Here is an 18,277-nt window from a genome sequence, read left to right as displayed (position 1 = left end):
TTTTGCTTTCTTGTGTTCCTACATCTTTTTATTCCCTATATATTTTCTTCTTCAGATCTATCACTTCAGTATATGTTCCTCCAGGGCTCTCACCATATTTTGTTTATTACAGAGAATTCCCGTAATGACTCTGCAGTACATTCCGTGAACCATACTATTATGTATCATGGTGAGTCCTTGGGGTCTTATGACTTCCAATCTAACTCACCTTGTAGCTAACAGTATTCATTATACTCATAACATTTCATATAGGTGAAAACTCCAGTCAGGTCATCACTATTCAAAAATATGAAATATAGTATCATTGTGCTACATTTACTAGAAATGTTTATACAGTGACTGCCAGCCTACATGACAATCTAAACTATTAATAAATTCCAAATGTAGAAATATGTTGATTTAGGTAAAAAAAAGGGATTATTTGATTGACCAAAAGTGAGTGATGCTTATACACCCAGTCTTAGTAATAATATAATGGAAAAAGGCAGAATCTAGGGGTTGTAAAATGTATCAAGGTAAAAAATCCATTAATCCACAATCTCTAGTTGAAAAGGACTATATTTAGGGAGTATGTTTCTCCTAAACACTCAAGAAGAAAAATAAATATACCGGTAAATACAAAATATTACTAATCCTGGTTTCCATCATCATGTTGGTCATTAAAATACAGGTAAATAAAAAAAACATACAGGTATTTGTGCCCATATTGATTTTTTCTATACTAAGAGAAACTATAATTGTCTATATCTGCTTTATTGTGTTTTGTTTTAAAAAATAAAAATATGACACATGAGAAAGGATTACCAGATCAATATTGGTTAGCTAAAGAATCAGCACAATAAAAGCAGCTAACTTTTAGACTGGCCTTATCTGATTGAAACTTTGGACTAAAAGGATGAGTCAGACCTCTGACTCATTTACTGCAGTTTGCAAATTTGGTCCTTTTATAACACCAAGTTAGGGTGAAACTGGTGAAAAGATGACCAACTTCTGGCTGGGTAAACGAGTACATAACATTCAAATGCAATACTGTATATACTGTAGTTACATAGCTACACAGTTAGACTGGTTGAAAAAAAAGACACCTGTCCATCCAGTTCAACCCACAGAGAAAAAACACACACACACATTGAAACCCTCCATATACACAATCCTATACCCACAGTTGACCCAGAGGAAGGCAAAAAAAGAAACCAGCATGATCCAATTTGCTGAAGCGGGGAAAAAAATCTTTCCTGATCCCCCAAAAGGCAACTGGATATTCCAAGGATCAATTTTACCTATAATATATTTACCTGGCTAGAAGGCAATAAGCAGACTTTTACATTATTTTTAGTCCTTCTAACCATAATGCATTTCCTTAAAGCAAATAACCCTCTTTCTATCTCAAAGGCAAGATTGTATAGGGCTAAAAGAGACTTAAAGCAGCTGTGACATGATCATAATTTCTTAAATTAAAAAGTAAGCTTCAAACAGCAACATGGTGTTTGAGAGAACATATGACTATATAATGTGGTTATACAAAAATATTCATCTTCATCTTGATTAAATCATTGTCTATTTTCACAGACAAGCTGATCTGGGAAACTACATGTAAATAATTGTTACATGAACATGTTATTGTGTTATCTCTAGATATCCCCCAACTCTTTTAATGCTGTTAAGTAAACGTTCTAGGTATGTTTTCATAAAAGATGCATTTGCTTTGCTTCTATTTCTAGTTTAATATATGCCTGGCTATTGCTATATGTGTGTCTGTAACCAAAGCTGGCTTTGCACTTGTGATTTGTGGCTTCCGTGTTTTCAAGCAAGTTCTTGTCATTGGTTTTAAGACAGCAGGATACTCCTTTTTTTACTACTGAAGTTAATTTTTATTGTTTATAAATGAGGATTTTTAAGTACCTCCCACATTGTTAACGGAAAATATACAAATAGTATGACAACACAAACCTGCACATTAATACAGAAAGCAAACTTCCTGGCCTGGCTGGCTCTTTGATAGCCTTATTTGTTTCTGTGTAAAGAGACATTCACAGCACAGTGTCTGATGTGTCATAATACTTATGATTTAGCAACATTACTGTTGCTACGTTGTAATTACTTTGGCTCATTCACAACAGATCAAAGGTAGGAAAGGGTTAAAACCTTATGTTATTTTTTGCTGACTGTGTCCCATTTGGGAAATGTACCTTTGTACAAAAAGGACACGCAAATGGACATGAGAGGAAATCTCTCCAATATGGTTGGGATTCCAATCTTAGAAAGTTGGCACTGGAACAGGTGTTCCGCTGGAGGATTTTGTTTCCTCATCTTTTGCTCTAAAATGGAAAATTGTATCAAATACTTACAATAATTTTTCTTTCCTGACGCCAATACATGGCAGCATACATATGATATAGCTCTGCCCCAATATCCACCCACAGGACCTGTTTAGCTCTATAAAAGTCTGACTGAGAGCTACCTCCCTCATTCTCCATATAAAGCACAAAGATCAGAGGGAGGGTTCGTATGCTGCCATGCATTGGTTTCAGGAAAGGAAAATTACGGTAAGAATTTGATTCAATTTTCCATTTTCCCGATGCCAACATGGCAGCATACATATGATAAATAATGAGCTTTTGAAAGGGAGGGTTTATTGCTGCAAACTTAGTCTCTATGTTTTCCTCCCAAACTCTACTGTAGTAAGAGCTGCTGGATGCTCCCTGTAGTGTCTTAAGAACGTATGATGTGATGACCAGCTAGCCGCTTTGCAGACTGTCTCCAGAGACACTCCTGCCCATGCCGCCCAAGAAGAAGACTTTGCCCTGGTTGAATGAGCTCTAACCACCTCCACGGGGTCCTTCACGGACGCTCTATATGCTAGGTGAATAGTTTTTACAATCCAGGCCGAGGTAGTTCTGGCTGAGGCCTCTGTCCCTTTAAATTTTCCGGAAGGTATAATAAAAAGTCTGTCCGAACGTCTGAATGTAGAAGTAGCCTGGAGATAGGCTTTGAGGACTTTTGCAATGCCCAACTCATGCAGATCAGCATCTGATTCCGCTGGGAAGGCTGGAAGCACCCATTCACTGGAGAAATAAAATATCGATGCCACTTTTGGAGTGATCCAATGGTCTCAGCATTATCCTGTCTGGGAAGAACATGGAATAAGGTTCGGCTGCCCCCAATTCTTGGAGTTACGCCACCCTTCCCCCTGAAGTTATGGCTATTAGGAAAGCCATTTTTAAGGTGATACCCCATAATGAACAGTCTTCTGTCATGAGCACAAGGAGGGTTTGCTAGAAAATTTAGGACTACTGCCAGGTCCCATTGAGGGAACCTATTTCTTGGGAAGGAGTAGTCTAAGTACCGCTCTCATGAAGTACCAGCAGGTTTGCTGCCCCTTTCTTTTGGGTAAAAGCCGAGATGGCTGAAACTTGCACCTTATGCAAACTTAGGTTGAGTCCCAATCCAATCCAGATTGCAGGAAAGATAGGATTTGGGATACATTTGGGTCACTAGGGTCAAACAGACGTCCAGCTGCAAAGCTCGTGAACCTATTCCATATTCTGGAGTAGATGGCATTGTTTGACCCCTTTCTGAAACACTGTAAAGTTCTAATAACCTCTGGAGAACATCCTAACTCTTGTAACCCCTGCCTTTCATTCTCTAGGCCGCTAAGGCCAGTCATGATGGTTGCAGATGTGGGATAACTCCTTGCGACTGGAGATGAGGCATCACTGGCAGAGTGATCGGTGAGCACACACTGAGATCCATTGCCAGAGAGAACCAGGGTCTGCGAGGCCAGTAAGGTAATTTCAGGATTGAAGAAATTGGAGGGAAGGCATAGGCCAGTTGCGCAACCCAAGGATAGGTCAAGGCGTCCGTCCCCTCTGCTAATGGATGAGGGTGGCGTGAGAGGAACCAGCTCACCTTGCAGTTGGTTGATGAGGCAAAAAGATCCAGTTGAGGACACCCCCACTCGTGGATGATCTTTTTGAACACTTCAGGGTGAAGGGACCATTCATTGGGATCCTTGAATTATCTGGATAGGCAATCCGCTTCCAAGTTCTGACAGCCTGGAAGATATATGGCCCTGAAATCTGGGAGATATTGTTGTGCCAATGTCATGGTCAGTTCCACCTCTCTCAAGAGGGATTGGCTGTGTGTCCTGCCTTGTTGCTGTATATAGGACACTACTGCCGTGTTGTCCAGAAAGAGCAGGACTGGGCGACGCTGTATGTGAGGCAGCAAGGCGGCCAATGCCCTGAATGCTGCTCGGAGTTCCAGAATATTGGAAACTAGGCCCTGAATGAGAATTCCCCTCTGCCTTGGATCTTGAGTTGTTCGCAGGTGGTGCCCCACCCTGCTGTGCTGGCACCTGTGTTAACAATGATCCATGGCTGCAGCCCTAATGGACGATGCTGTTTAGCATTTCTTGTTTCGTCTACCACCAGAGACTCTGGCGCCTCCGGCTGGTGATCCTGATTGGCTGGGCTAGACGAACTGCATTGTTGGAAAACTCTGAGTTTCCAGTAAGCCCAGGGTATCATCGGGGTACATGAAGCCATCGCCTCGAGAAGACTCATGCACTGGGATGCTGACATCACTGGTGCAGCCAATGCCTGTTGGAACTTCTCCCTGATTTTGGGGAGTTTTAAAAGTGCCAAAGAAACTGTGGCTGCCTGAGTATTGAATTGGGCCCCTAGGAAGACCATAGACCATATTCTGTGTAGGCTCCAGCTGGCTCTGTTAATGCCTGTCCCCAACGCAAATCTGAGGAACTGCTGGTATGACTGAAGGATCTGCTGGTAAACATCCTGCAAGTCCACTGAAATCCTCCAGTCTCCTGGTTGAATAACCTGGATTATGGTATGGAAAGACATCTTGAATCTCTCTATCTGGATAAATTGATTCAGCCTCTTGAGGTCATTCTGGAGGCAGTCGTTTGAATAGCTAATAATGGCCTTGCGCCACTATGGACTGAATCCACCAATTTTGGCAGTGGTCTTGCCAGAACTGGGCCCTTTGGGCAGCCTGGCTCCAACTGCCTCCTGGGCGGGCCTGGCTTCTGGGTATCTGAGGGAGCCGTAGGGGCCTTAGCTCTCAGTGATCTTACAAAGGTTGACTGTGTACCCCTCCGACCCCTTCTAGAGTCTTTGGATGAGCAAAAGCCTCCAAAATCCGGGTACCTGTTTGGCGCTCCTCTAGATGGTTTCCCCTCTGGCATCTGGACCTTTGATCTTGGGGCAGAAGACCTGATTTTCCTCCTGTAACCCTGGAGATGGTAGTCTCTAGTTTTTTGGCCAAACAGCGCCTTTCCATCAAAAGGCAGTTTACAGCAATTCTGCTTTGAAGATGGGTCGGCTGCCCAGGGTTTTGGCCACAATGCTCTTTTGGCTGTGACTGAGCTGAGCTGAGAGAGAGACTCAGACCACCCCAGCCTCTGTTCTAATCAAAAAAGGCCTAGTACAATTAGGAGGGAAGCCAATGCCCATCCACACAAAAGGATCTTTTTAAGCTGGCTACACATCATGCAATCCTCTGCAGATTTTTCCCTCAGATTTACCAAAACCACATAATACGAGGTCAAATCTTAAGAGCCTCAATTTGTATACAATCAGGTAAACCCCTGCATCACATGGTCCCGGCAAATCCAAAGGAAATCAGACAAAAGCTGCACAGTGTGTATGAGGTCTTTAGAGACATGAGAGCAAGAAAAAGAAAAAAAAGTTTTAAAGAGATTGACAGACCTGGAAAGAGTTCCATAGGAGAGAAGACATCATGCAGTCTCAGCTCCTGGATCCGGACTCCAAAGCAGGCATGCCACAAAAGGATTGTCGTTTCTGATTAGAGAACACCTCGACCCCAAAAGACCACCAGAAGGGGTTCCCCACCTTGTTGGTGCGATTAGCAGCCTAAGATGGGCGACTGCGTGCTGGGAGAGGCTTGAACCCAGACGGTCTCCGACATAGTTGGCAGGTAAGAGCTTATCCTGAGTGTAACGGTCTGTAGGTGATAATCTTTGAGGACAAAAAGAAGAAAGGGGGAGGTAGCTCTCAGTCAGACTTTTATAGAGCTAAACAGGTCCTGTGGGTGGGTATAGGGGCGGAGCTATATCATATGTATGCTGCCGTGTTGGCATTAGGAAAATATTTTCTCTTACTTTCTATCCCTGTGATAATGGTAACCAAGACAAATAGAAGGGTGAAGCTTCCCAGCAGGGACACAGCAATTAAAACTTAACAAAGGATTTAACTGTATCCCAAATTTAAAAAATAATTACATCCATTATAACTCTTTCTTTTCCTTAGCTATCATTTTGCATTTTTTTATATATTTTTTTACCAATAATGTTAAAGTGTTTTTAGTTTTACTTTTTTCATTTGAATGCAACACTTTGTATTAGGAACATAAATATAATGTCCATGATAACTAAACAAATAATAGAGTAAAATGTTTACTTTTGAGCTACAGTAACTCTAGTCATTTTAAAACTAACACTGTTCAATCCAGAAAAAATATGTTTTTTTCCTTCTATTTTGTCTCTATATTGTATAGAAAATAACATATTTTTTGAAAGACAATATTGCCAAGAGAAAGACGTAGGGGTTTTTTTTTGGTGCAGTAAAAATAAAACAATATATGTATTACTTTGTTATCTTATGTAACAGCACAGTTATCGATGACGCAATAGTCCTAAAGCAGAAATGCAAAAGTGATTAGTTAATGCCTACATTAAAAAATTATCATAAGAACCTTTCATACCCTTTTGTTTTGTTTCTGAAAGAGCATCCAACATTCCTCCTTTTAAAAAAACAAACTATTTATTGTCACCTTCCTAGTTAGGGGTATATTTATAAAACAAGGTATACTTATGTGAATGTTACATTTTCCAAGCATTCATTGCATCTGTATCTTCCTGGTCCATGTGTTTTACATTCCAAATTATAACTGATTCACCTGCAGTGAATGTTTTGTGAATGTCACTAGTACTGCTTTTTAGACATACACCTAGCATGTATACTCATTGACCCAAATTATGCAACTGTATAAAATAAATCAGTTTATTCCAGAATTGTAAAAATGTACCATTATATTGCCCACATTTAAAACATATACTGTATAAAGAAACAGTAGCATTGCTCAGATTGTTTGCATTTACATCTGCTCTCAGTGGTAGTTATAAAATATTACACTTTAAAACTCAAAATAAAATATAGTGAAACTAAAAAGGCAAATATGGTCCTAAAAAAGAAACCTCAACTTTTACTTAGGTGCTAAGATTATTTCCCCCTCTTCCCTGTAAGAGACATTTTTCAGCAAGATTGTTTAAATATGCACTGTTGAAAATGTAGTTTTTTTACAATGAGCATTAAACGTAAATATCATTCTTCAGGTGACAATATCTGGATCAAAATGACAAAAGATATAGGATATCAGCACTCTAAGAAAATGCTCCCTCCTCGCTCATTTTTAATTAAAAAGTACTCAAGGTTACCTATATATTAGCTACATTTTATACAGGAATAAGCACTTATTGTGAGCACAAAATGTTACAAAAAAACATAGTAACACGCAATTTACTAATTCTGTATATAGATAATTGAGCAGATAATAATATGGTGACTATACACAGCTCTATTCTGGCCAGATTGAAAATTGGGTGAAAGTCAAGACATGTAGGGTTTTCCTGTCGGTGATGATTGTTATTTCTTGCTGTCAGAGGCACTAGTTAAAGCCGTATTAAATCTAGAACCAATAATAGAATATATTGTAGCTTACAAATCATTAGATGTGGTGGCAGCATTAGTTTTCTTTTTTTACATTTTTTTTCCCCTCTGTTTTCCACCTGATGATCTGGCCAGTAACACTCCTCCTGTATTAGAGTGCCCCCATTCTGGAGGAATGAGCACAGGGGGCAGATTTAGCATTGTCAGCCTGGGGGAAGGGTAGTGTTAAATGTACAGTACTACCAGATTTAGATACATTAACAAATTAAAGCCAAACTCCAGATAACACGTTATAAGCAGTTTTTTTTTACCCTTTTGGGATAAAGTTTTTTTTTTTTTTTTTACGTGAATAAAAACTGTTCACGGTAAGCACCCCACTCAAATGACTTGTCACATCCCTGTAACTGCAAGAGAGCTTGTTCTTTTCAAAAGCCACATACTTACTGGCTTGATCACCAGATGAAAATAAAAGAAAGGAAGCCTAAAAATGAAACTAATACAGCCATCACATCTAAGAATTGGTACTGTGACATGTGCTAATAGGAAACAGAGGTATAAACCACACATGTGCCTTTACACATTACATCAACTAAACTGTATTAGGAATAGCATACAGACCTCTGTCTGTGTGTCTGTCTGTCCATCTTAATAAGCATATATAGTGATACTTATAACAATTTAAATCTCACCCAAGACTCAACTGAATTCCAGTGTGGCAAGCACTAAAGCAGCAATTTATTCTAATATAAATATATTACTGGATACATTTATTTTATACTATTGATTAACATTCTAATATTGCTACCTTGCTCATAAATTGAAGTTCTAATGGTTTATTATCTGAACTGTTTGATTAATGTAGCAAAAGAAGAATGAACACCTTGCCACCATAAAGGCTGAAGATAATGAGAGAATCAGTAATAGGGTTCACACATCTTGCAAAGGGGGTTGGCTGTTTTCTATAGCATTGTGGAGGGTATAAATTTTAAAGTACTTGTATAGCATTGTGGAGGGTATAAATTGCTGCTTTAAAGAGATTATACAATTGTATTATCAGTTAATTTACATAATGATGGCACATCTTTACAGACACATCAAATATGATTGTGTGCGGGGATCCTTAAAGTTTTGTAGTAAGGGTTACATCTTTGGTATATTAATTTTCCAGCTCGAGGAGTACCAGAGCGGATACCAACATTCTTACTGCCTATGGGGACATCAAGCACCAAACTGGTTCTGCGTGATGAAGATCTACTTCTGGAGTGCATTGCATCTGGCGTGTAAGTACTGTGAACTTTGTAGTAAGGAATTGGAATTTTTTTTATCAAACTGTCACAAAAAAAGTATATGGGGTTTTTCTATTAAAATTACAAGCTTGAACATTTTCAGGACACAAGAAGAAAATAAATAAGATTTCAATGTTATGAATATCTTATGCCACGTACACACGAGCGGACTTTTCGACCGGACTGGTCCAACGGACTGAGTCTGGCAGACAATTCGACTGTGTGTGGGCTTCATTGGACCTGCAGTGGACTTTTTCGGTTGAAAATCTGACGGACTTTAAATTTGGAACATGTTTCAAATCTTTACGTCGGAACTCCGCCGGACCCAGTTCCTATTGAAAAGTACGCTCGTCTGTATGCTAGTCCGACAGGCGATAACCAACGCTAGGGCAGCTATTGGCTACTGGCTATCAAATTCCTTATTTTAGTCCGGTCATACGTCATCACGTACGAATCCATCAGACTTTGGTGTGATCGTGCGTAGGCAAGTCCGTTTGTTTGGAAAGTCCGTCGGAAGTCCGCCCAAAGTCCATCGGATAGACCGTCGGACCAGTCCGGTTCAAAATTAGATTCTAATAAAATCTTTGTACCATCTCAATGCTATCAATGATTTTATCAAAAGTACACCAACATCTATTAGCAGCAGCGACATATTGGGGAACCATCCTAGTGCCCACAGCTGTCAGCTACTTTCAGATATCTAAAAAGGTTGTCACATGGTGGATGATACAAAACTAAAGGTGGAGTAGACTGTGGTGTTCTATGATATAATACCACTTTTTATATTCATACCTACTATATAGGCAGTTGAAACACTGAGAAGATATCTGTACTAAGATAACATTCTGGGTATCATAAAGGAGCTTAGCTCATACCAAGTATGGCCTTTGCTGGACTCCCATCTGCTTAAAATAGAAATGTACTTTCTATAAACAGAAACAGGGCTGCATCATATGTTCATTGCAGTGTAGGTTTTCCATGGAGCAAAGGGAAACATAACACTGAGGTTGATGATATCTGGGTCAAAATCAGTAGACAACACCAGAAAAGTTGGAAATTTTGATATTGAAATCTAAAAGAAAACCACTTACACTGATATGTTTCTATTTTTTTTCCCTCCATGCACAGAAAAGTACACTGATCAGAATATACGGATCAGCGCTGCCAACTAGAGATGGGCTGAACACCCCTCTGTTCAGTTCACAGCAGAACTCCCGAACAGCAAAAACATAAAGAAAAAAACGGCCTAAATAAAAAAAATTAAATTGGTGTGGTGTCCCCCCCAGAATATATACCAGACACTTATACAGGCATGCAGCCTGACAGGTCAGGAAAGGGAGAATACGTTGATTAATGAAATGATGGGGTTATGGGGTTTTTAAAGATGATGGCTAACAGTCCAGAGCTACAAAAATTATTTCCAGATTTTCAAAGACATAAATAGAAAAGATGGGCCAAATACCCCCCTGTTCGGTTTTCAGAAGAACTCCCAAGTAGGGGAAAAGTTCATACCCGAACAGAGAACCCCAAGTCTTTTGGAGCTGAATGTTTTGAAGGCTTATATGCAAGTAATTGGCCATAAAAGGGGTATGGGGTCCGGGTTCTGCCCTGGGGGAAATGCATCATTGCAAAAAATATTTTTAAAAGCAATAGTTTGTTCAGGAGCAGTGGTTTTAATGATGCTTAAAGTGGAACAATAAATATGAAAATTTCCTTTAAATAAAGTGCCTGGGGGGTCCCCTTAGTAGTGGCACATCTGTAGCATATATAGAACATGCAGCAGCAAAATTGGCATTTCTGAAGAGAAAAAAAAAAGTCAAATCATATTTAAAATTGCTGGCACCCAGCTATTAAAAAAAAAAAGAAAGAAAAAATGCCAAAAGAAAAACCAAAAAAAAAAACGGTGCGGGGCCCCCCTCAAAATCTATACCAGACCCTTATATGGGCATGCAGCCTAGCAGGTCAGGAAAGGAGGTTGGACGAGCCCCCCTCCTGAACCATACCAGGCCATATGTCCTCAACATGAGGGGGGTGGTTGCTTTGGGGCAGGGGGGGCTCTTCCCACAATCCCCATGGCCAGTGGTTGTAGTGGTCTGCAGGCAGAGGGCTTATCGGAATCTGGAAGCCCCCTTTAACAAGGGGGCCCCCAAACCCCCCCCCATGTGAATGAGTATGGGGTACATAGTACACCTACCCATTCACCAAAAAATTGTCAAAAAGTAATAAAAACACACACACACAGTTTTTGACAATTCCTTTATTAAAAAATAAAAAAACAGTGTCCCCCCCATATAAATCCTTTGTCAATCACGCCACCCGCTGCACCCAGAAAAAAAAAAAAAAAAGCTCCCACCGACATGCAGGCTGGCTGCCTACTGTTGTTTGACAGTTCTGATAAAGGTAAGGGGCAGGGGCACCTGGCAATATCACCTGGTGGCACTGCCCGTTTCTGACGTCACTGACCCAGCATGCATCCCGAAGGGCCTGGTATGGACTGGGGGGGGGCACAGTGTTTTGGTTTTTTTAACGGCAAATTTTTGTTTTTTAAACTCAGCTGTCAGCGGGGAAACCCATTGACAGCTAATGACTCATCGGTTGTTGAGCCCAAATCCTTAAGAACCAGATTATACTGTGCCCTGATTGGGCAAAGCTTTGCCCAATCAGGGTGAAAAATGCACTGTGCAGCATGCAGTGCATTGCAGAGCAAACACTCGCCGAACACCCTGCAAATTCAGGTGTTTCTCCGATTGGGGTGAACAGCCAATGTTCAGCCTGAACTGATGCGACAAGCCTAACTGTTCGCCCTACTCTACTGCAGGCTATAGCCTGCGGCGCTAATCAAGCGGAAAAAAGCGGTCGGAAAATCGAAAATCTGTACAACCACAATGCCCATACATGGATCGCAATTCGGCTGGCCCCTGCTGAACCAGCAAAATTTCGATCCATATATGGCTGTCTTTAGTTAAACAACTTCTTTTACACATTCCAATTAAATGATCGATAATTACACATGTGCTATGAAGAGATGACACAGATGCACATAAAGCACAAAGGACAAACCAATATGTGTAATTTAGAGAGAGACAAACCTTCCCTAAACAGAAGGGGAAACTTGTGATCTAGCAAAACTATATTCACAAAAATTCAGACATCTATTATGTAACAAATACAGCAAATCCATAGCTATTCTTGTGAATGTTTTACAGTATTCACACATTTATTTACCCAGAAGTGGTCATATGCTAAGAAATTTGCTATGATTCAGCTGAGCCAAGGAGTTTTTTTCAATTGACTGGTGAAACATATTTAAGGTAATATAGAAGGTCCAGTTGCTTTTGACTTACTACGAATAGAATACCTACGACAGAAAACGACATAACAGACATTAAAAAATGTTGTTAAAACTGGGCAGTTTAGCCATGTCTAAAAAAGGTTTCTCAGGAGTGCAGTATGCATACCCCTACTAGTTTGACTGTAACAAATTCCTAGAGGTACTTTTGCTACTAGAATTTTTCCACTTGGCCCATTTAATTTAGGTTTATTTCAAGCGCTACTCGCGCATGAGATGATTTGATACAAGATTCCCCATAATATTATTGGATGTTTGCTTGAAATACAGATGTGCTAAGATAAATGAAAGCTATTAATAACGTAGTAATTACATAAAGTCACACTTCAGACTGACACTGAGAGTATGAAATAGTCAATGTTATACTGAAAATGAAAAATATACCACACGTTCAGAGTGTGTTGCTTATTTACCAAATAAGCAATATTTATCCTAGCTCACCCCACCTACACAACTATATAATCAGGTTCTCAGGAATTTCAGATTTTAGTTTTAGCTGAACTTCATTGGATATTTAAAGTTGGCATAGTCTAGTGAAAAATAATATCCTAGAAACCAGTGCATGTACTAAAAAAAGTGAGTATACCCTTCACATTATTATACCTTTTCATGTGACAATATCTAAACCGCTGGCAACAAAAGTGAGTATACCCCTAAGTGAAAATGTCCAAATTTGGCCCCAAGTGTCAATATTTTGTGTGGCCTCCATTATTTTCCAGCACTGCCTTAACCCTCTTGGGCATGGAGTTCACCAGAGCTTTACAGGTTGCCACCGGAATCCTCTTCCACTCCTCCATGATGACATCACAGAGCTGGATGTTAAAGACCTTGTGCTCCTCCACCTTCCGTTTGAGGATGCCCCACAGATGCTCAATAGGGTTTAGGTCTGGAGACATGCTTGGCCAGTCCATCACCTTTACCCTCAGCTTCTTTAGCAAGGCAGTGGTCGTCTTGGAGGTGTATTTGGGGTCGTTATCATGTTGTAATACTGCCCTGCGGCCCAGTCTCCAAAGGGAGGGAATCGTGCTCTGCTTCAATATGTCACAGTACATGTCGGCATTCATGGTTCCCTCAAAAAACTGTAGCTCCCCAGTGCCGGCAGCACTCATGCAGCCCCAGACCATGACACTCCCACCACCATGCTTGACTGTAGGCAGGACACACTTGTCTTTGTACTCCTCATCTCACCCCCCACCTCTTCAACCTCTGCAGCAATGCTGGCAGCACTCATACGTCTATTTCCCAAAGACAACCTCTGGATATGTCGCTGATCATGTGCACTCAACTTCTTTGGTCAACCATGGTCTTGGCCACCGTGCTGCAGCTCAGTTTCAGGGTCTTGGCAATCTTCTTATAGCCTAGGTCATCTTTAAGTAGAGCAACAATTCTTTTTTTCAGATCCTCAGAGAGTTCTTTGCCATGGGGGTGCCATGTTGAACTTCCAGTGACCAGTATGAGAAAGTGAAAGGGAGAGTTATTTTAAGGGGACAGCAAATTTACACTGTTACAAGCTGTACACTCACTACTTTACATTGTAGCAAAGTGTAATTTCTTCAGTGTTGTCACATGAAAAGATATAATAAAATATTTACAAAAATGTGAAGGGTGTACTCACTTTTGTGAGATACAGTATGTATATTTCTGTCTTGTCAACTGTGTTTTCAAAATATAGTTTAGATTTGACTGAAATTGCTAATTACTATTTAATAATTGTATTATAAAACAGCCAAAACTAAATGTAGTTCTTCATCACAATAATGTACTGTGCATGTTTTTTAGATTGTCATAAACGCATCTTAACTCTGCAAATAAATTTACTTGCACACATCAAATTATGTAACCTATACATCCTTTTGAATTTGTAGTGATTTTGTGTTTTTAACAGACCCACCCCAGAAATAATGTGGTATAAGAAAGGAGGAGAGCTGCCCAGTCAGAAACTGAAGTTTGAGAATTACAACAAGACCTTGCGTATTTCACCTGTCTCTGAGGAAGACAGTGGAGAGTATTTCTGCCAGGCATCAAACAGGATGGGAAGTATCAGACACACCATTTCTGTTCGTGTTAAGGGTAAGGCACAAAAAATCAGAGATCATTAGAAATGTGATTATACCAAGTTTTAAAAAAACTGTGAGTTTATATTAAATGTAAAGTGCAGTAGTCCAAAGCAAATCAGAATTCATCTTTCATTGATCTAATTGAAAAAATATGAAAAATATGATTTGTTGATCGTTTGATTTTTTTGATTTTTGCACTTTGCCCATCAGTGTGCCAAGACGAAAAATTCTCAAAAGTCTCAATTACTGCAAACCACAGGAAATTCCCTCTTGATGTCTCAAATATCTGTATAAAATGGTATACAAAGGTTAAGTACAGCACTGCGCTGGAAGTAAACAAAAACAGCAGCCAACACACCCGTAGACTCAGGATCAGAATAACAATAGAAAATTCAAAAGTGTGGCGCTATAAGCTCCGTAAATACGTGATGAATAAATAAATCAGAATGATGAAAAATTCTTAAAAATTAAGTGACTTCAAAGCAAACATTTCATTGTGAACCAAAAAGTGCCACGTGAATGGATGTAACTAGTGAACAAAGTAATAACACTTATATACATTCACTAAATCAAATGGTAAATGAAAAAAACATCAAAAAATGGTATTAGATATAAAGTCCATATCACAATAAGTGAAAAAAACAAAAAGCAAAAAGTCTGTGGTAACAGTGCATAGGCGATGATAAACAAGTGTCTCCTGAGCATGCAGAGGGATTGTTTAGACCCGGCAACCTGGTAGATAAATGGACCGTATGGAGACCAAAAGTGCAAAGAAGATTGAAATCAGTGCCAGGACCATCACCAGAAATCATGGAGGCTTACCAGAAATAGTGGCCTGAAATAGCATATGCCATACAGGTCAAAAGGGCTTGATGACCAACAGGTCTGAGTATTATATCTGGTCAGATGTCATCATCACACAGAAAGGGAGAAGAAATCAGCACGGCTTCCTCATCAATGGATACATCATAAGCCAAGCGAATAATTTGTGTTGCATGTGAGGGGTAAAAACACTCACATAGCGTGATAACGTTTAAACTTGGATTTATTTAAAATTAAAGAATAAAAACAAACTCACATTGTCAGAAGATAGGAATAGCATATAAATCGTATAGCGGTAGTCATGAGGGATCCACCCGACATGTTTCAACTAAACAGTCATCATCATCTTGATGTCTCAAATATCTGTATACAATCTGTAAGATGCAATCATATAAACAAAAATTCACACCTTTTGCTGAGAATGTAGTATTAGTATTAATTAGTAAATGAAACTATTAGTAATTAGCATTAATGCGTCAACAAATTGCTGACATGTTACAATATGCAGCAAGGGTTCAAGCTGATGTCATCAGTCTGCTGCCTGCAAGAGAAAACATATTCTCAACATATGATTAAAAACAATAAAATATTTTTAAATAAAAAGTCTTTTAATATTGCAGCAGCGCTTCATGTCCAGATCGCCGGAACACACTTTCATATATAGTTCATTATATGAAACAAATATTGTGGTGAGGATCCTATATGTTCTGTGAGATAAAGTATTTCTTCCACCAAGCGTTACACCACGTGCGGAGAACCCCTAATGCAATTGCACTCACCAGAGATCCAGCAAACATCAGCTTTGAATGGTAATAATAGGTCTGCATCGATTCTAAAATTACCACCAGGCCTGCCGGGACCTATGCGCTGCCATGCTACCGAGGGTAATGCTGACATCTGGTGATCGTTTTAGAATCGGTGCAGACCTATTATTCCCATTCAAAGCTGATGTTTGCTGGATCTCTGGTGAGTGCAATTTCATTAGGGGTTCTCCGCACGTGGTGTAACGCTTGGTGGAAGAAATACTTTATCTCACAGAACATATAGGATCCTTACCACAATATTTGTTTCATATAATGAACTATATATGAAAATGTGTCCCGGCGATCTGGACATGAAACGCTGCTGCAATATTGAAAGACTTTTTATTTAAAAATATTTTATTGCTTTTAATCATAATCTATCTTTTTAAGTAGCTGCTGATCAATACAATATATTTTATTGGTGCTGCTTCTATACTGCTGGTGGTTTTGTACTAGGCGCGGATAGGTTTTGATAGGTGGGCACGTAGAACATCTCTTGCATACATATTCTCAACATAATTTCCCCCACGGGATTACTGTGACTGTAACATGTATAGCAAGCCACAAGGTGAGAGGAAGCAGCAATAGGCACTGATTGTGGAGATTTTAGTTGTGTGTACACAAAAAACAACTACCTAGGTGCAGAAATATGCATGATTGTGTTATCTCTGGGCCACCATGATCATTTCAATCCAGAAAGGTGATTTTGTTCAAAAATGATGTCTGAGCACAGATGTTGCCAGCATTCTGGGGGAAAAGGCAGATTACAGCATTGTCAGGGGGAGTACTGTGATCTTGGTGAGAGGTAGTAAGAGGTAGTAAATGCTTGCAAATGTTATTAAAAATATTTTTGATTTTTTTCTATATTTCCTATCCATTCCAGTCTTTTGAAAAGTTTGATCATCAAGTTCTGCCTTTTCTTAAGAATCCCTGTGTTTTTTTCTTTATAAAATGGCTATATATTATATGCATATGCTAGACATTGTAGGATTGTAATAAATAATATGCTAACTTTTGAAAATCTCCTCTGAGTCTTTCCATTACATAAAACAACAAGCGTGACATGTCAACACATGTGTGTCTGACCCTACATCAGTCTTTTATTAAGGGACAGCTCCAGCTAAAATGTTTCATTCTATTGTGGATACAACTAGAGATGATTAAAAGTTTCATTGGCGGTAAATCTTCCCCACTGTGAAGATTTACCCTCACTTCCTGACAAATAAAAACAAAATCACGCTCATATACCTATGTGTAAATTACATAATTAGATTGTATGGATGTAGTGAGACCCAACACAAGCCTGTACAGTGCTGTGCAAATTTTTTAGGCAGATGTGAAAAATGCTGTAAATTAAGAATGTATTCAGAAATCCAAATATAATATCCAAAAATCAATATTTTGTGTGACCACCCTTGCCTTCAAAACAGAATCAATTCTTCTAGGTACACTTGCATACAGTTTTTGAAGGAACTTGGCAGGTAGGTTGTTCCAAACATCTTGGAGAACTAACCACAGATTTTCTGTAGATGTAGGCTGCCTAAAATCCTTCTGTCTCTTCATGTAATTCCAAACAGACTCAATAGTGTTGAGATTAGGGCTTTGTGGGAGCCAAGCCATCACTTCCAGGACTCCTTGTTCTTCTTTACACTGAAGATAGTTCTTAATGACATTGGCTGCATGTTTGCGGTTGTTGTCCTGCTGGGGGCCAATCACATGCCTCCCTGATGGTATGGCATGATGGATAAGTATCTGTCTGTACATCTCAGCATTGAGGACACCACTGATCCTAGTCACATCTCCAACTCCATTTGCAGAAATGCAGCCCCATTCTTCACAGTTGCCTGCAGACACTTATTATTGTACAGTTTTCCAACCCTTCATGAACACACTGCCTTTTGCTAATGTCAAATATTTCAAATTTTGACTCATCAGTCCATAGCACCTGCTACCAGTTTTCTGCATGCCAGTTCCTATGATTTAATGCATAGGACATGGAAACAAGGCTAAGCAACTCAACTATCTGGGATTACATTAAGAGATAGCAGGATTTGAGGCAGCCTGCATCCACAGAAGATCTGTGGTTAGTTCTCCAAAACGTTTGGAACAACCTACCTGCCGATTTCCTTAAAAAACTGTGTGCAAGTGTACCTAGAAATATTGAAGAACTGATGCTGTTTTGAAGGCAAAGGGTAGTCACACCAGATAATATTTTTTCTCTTGTTTTAGTTTTCATATTGTTAATTGATAA

The 18,277-nt window shown here is 39.5% G+C and overlaps 1 protein-coding gene across 1 annotated transcript in view; it reads left to right on the top strand.

Annotated features, from left to right (window-relative positions):
• NFASC (neurofascin) overlaps positions 1 to 18,277 on the top strand; it is a gene marked incomplete in the record, with an annotated part of 207,251 nt that overhangs the window by 109,755 nt on the left and 79,219 nt on the right. Inside the window, 3 exon segments of the mRNA XM_073615822.1 lie at positions 113 to 169; positions 8,878 to 8,989; positions 14,230 to 14,414. Coding sequence (XP_073471923.1) covers positions 113 to 169; positions 8,878 to 8,989; positions 14,230 to 14,414 — 354 coding nt within the window.

Source organism: Aquarana catesbeiana, linkage group LG02 (genome assembly GCF_042186555.1).
Source record: "Aquarana catesbeiana isolate 2022-GZ linkage group LG02, ASM4218655v1, whole genome shotgun sequence".
Lineage (NCBI taxonomy): Eukaryota > Metazoa > Chordata > Amphibia > Anura > Ranidae > Aquarana > Aquarana catesbeiana.
The sequence above is the reverse complement of the archived record's forward strand: the minus strand, read 5'-3'. Positions and strand labels throughout refer to the sequence as shown.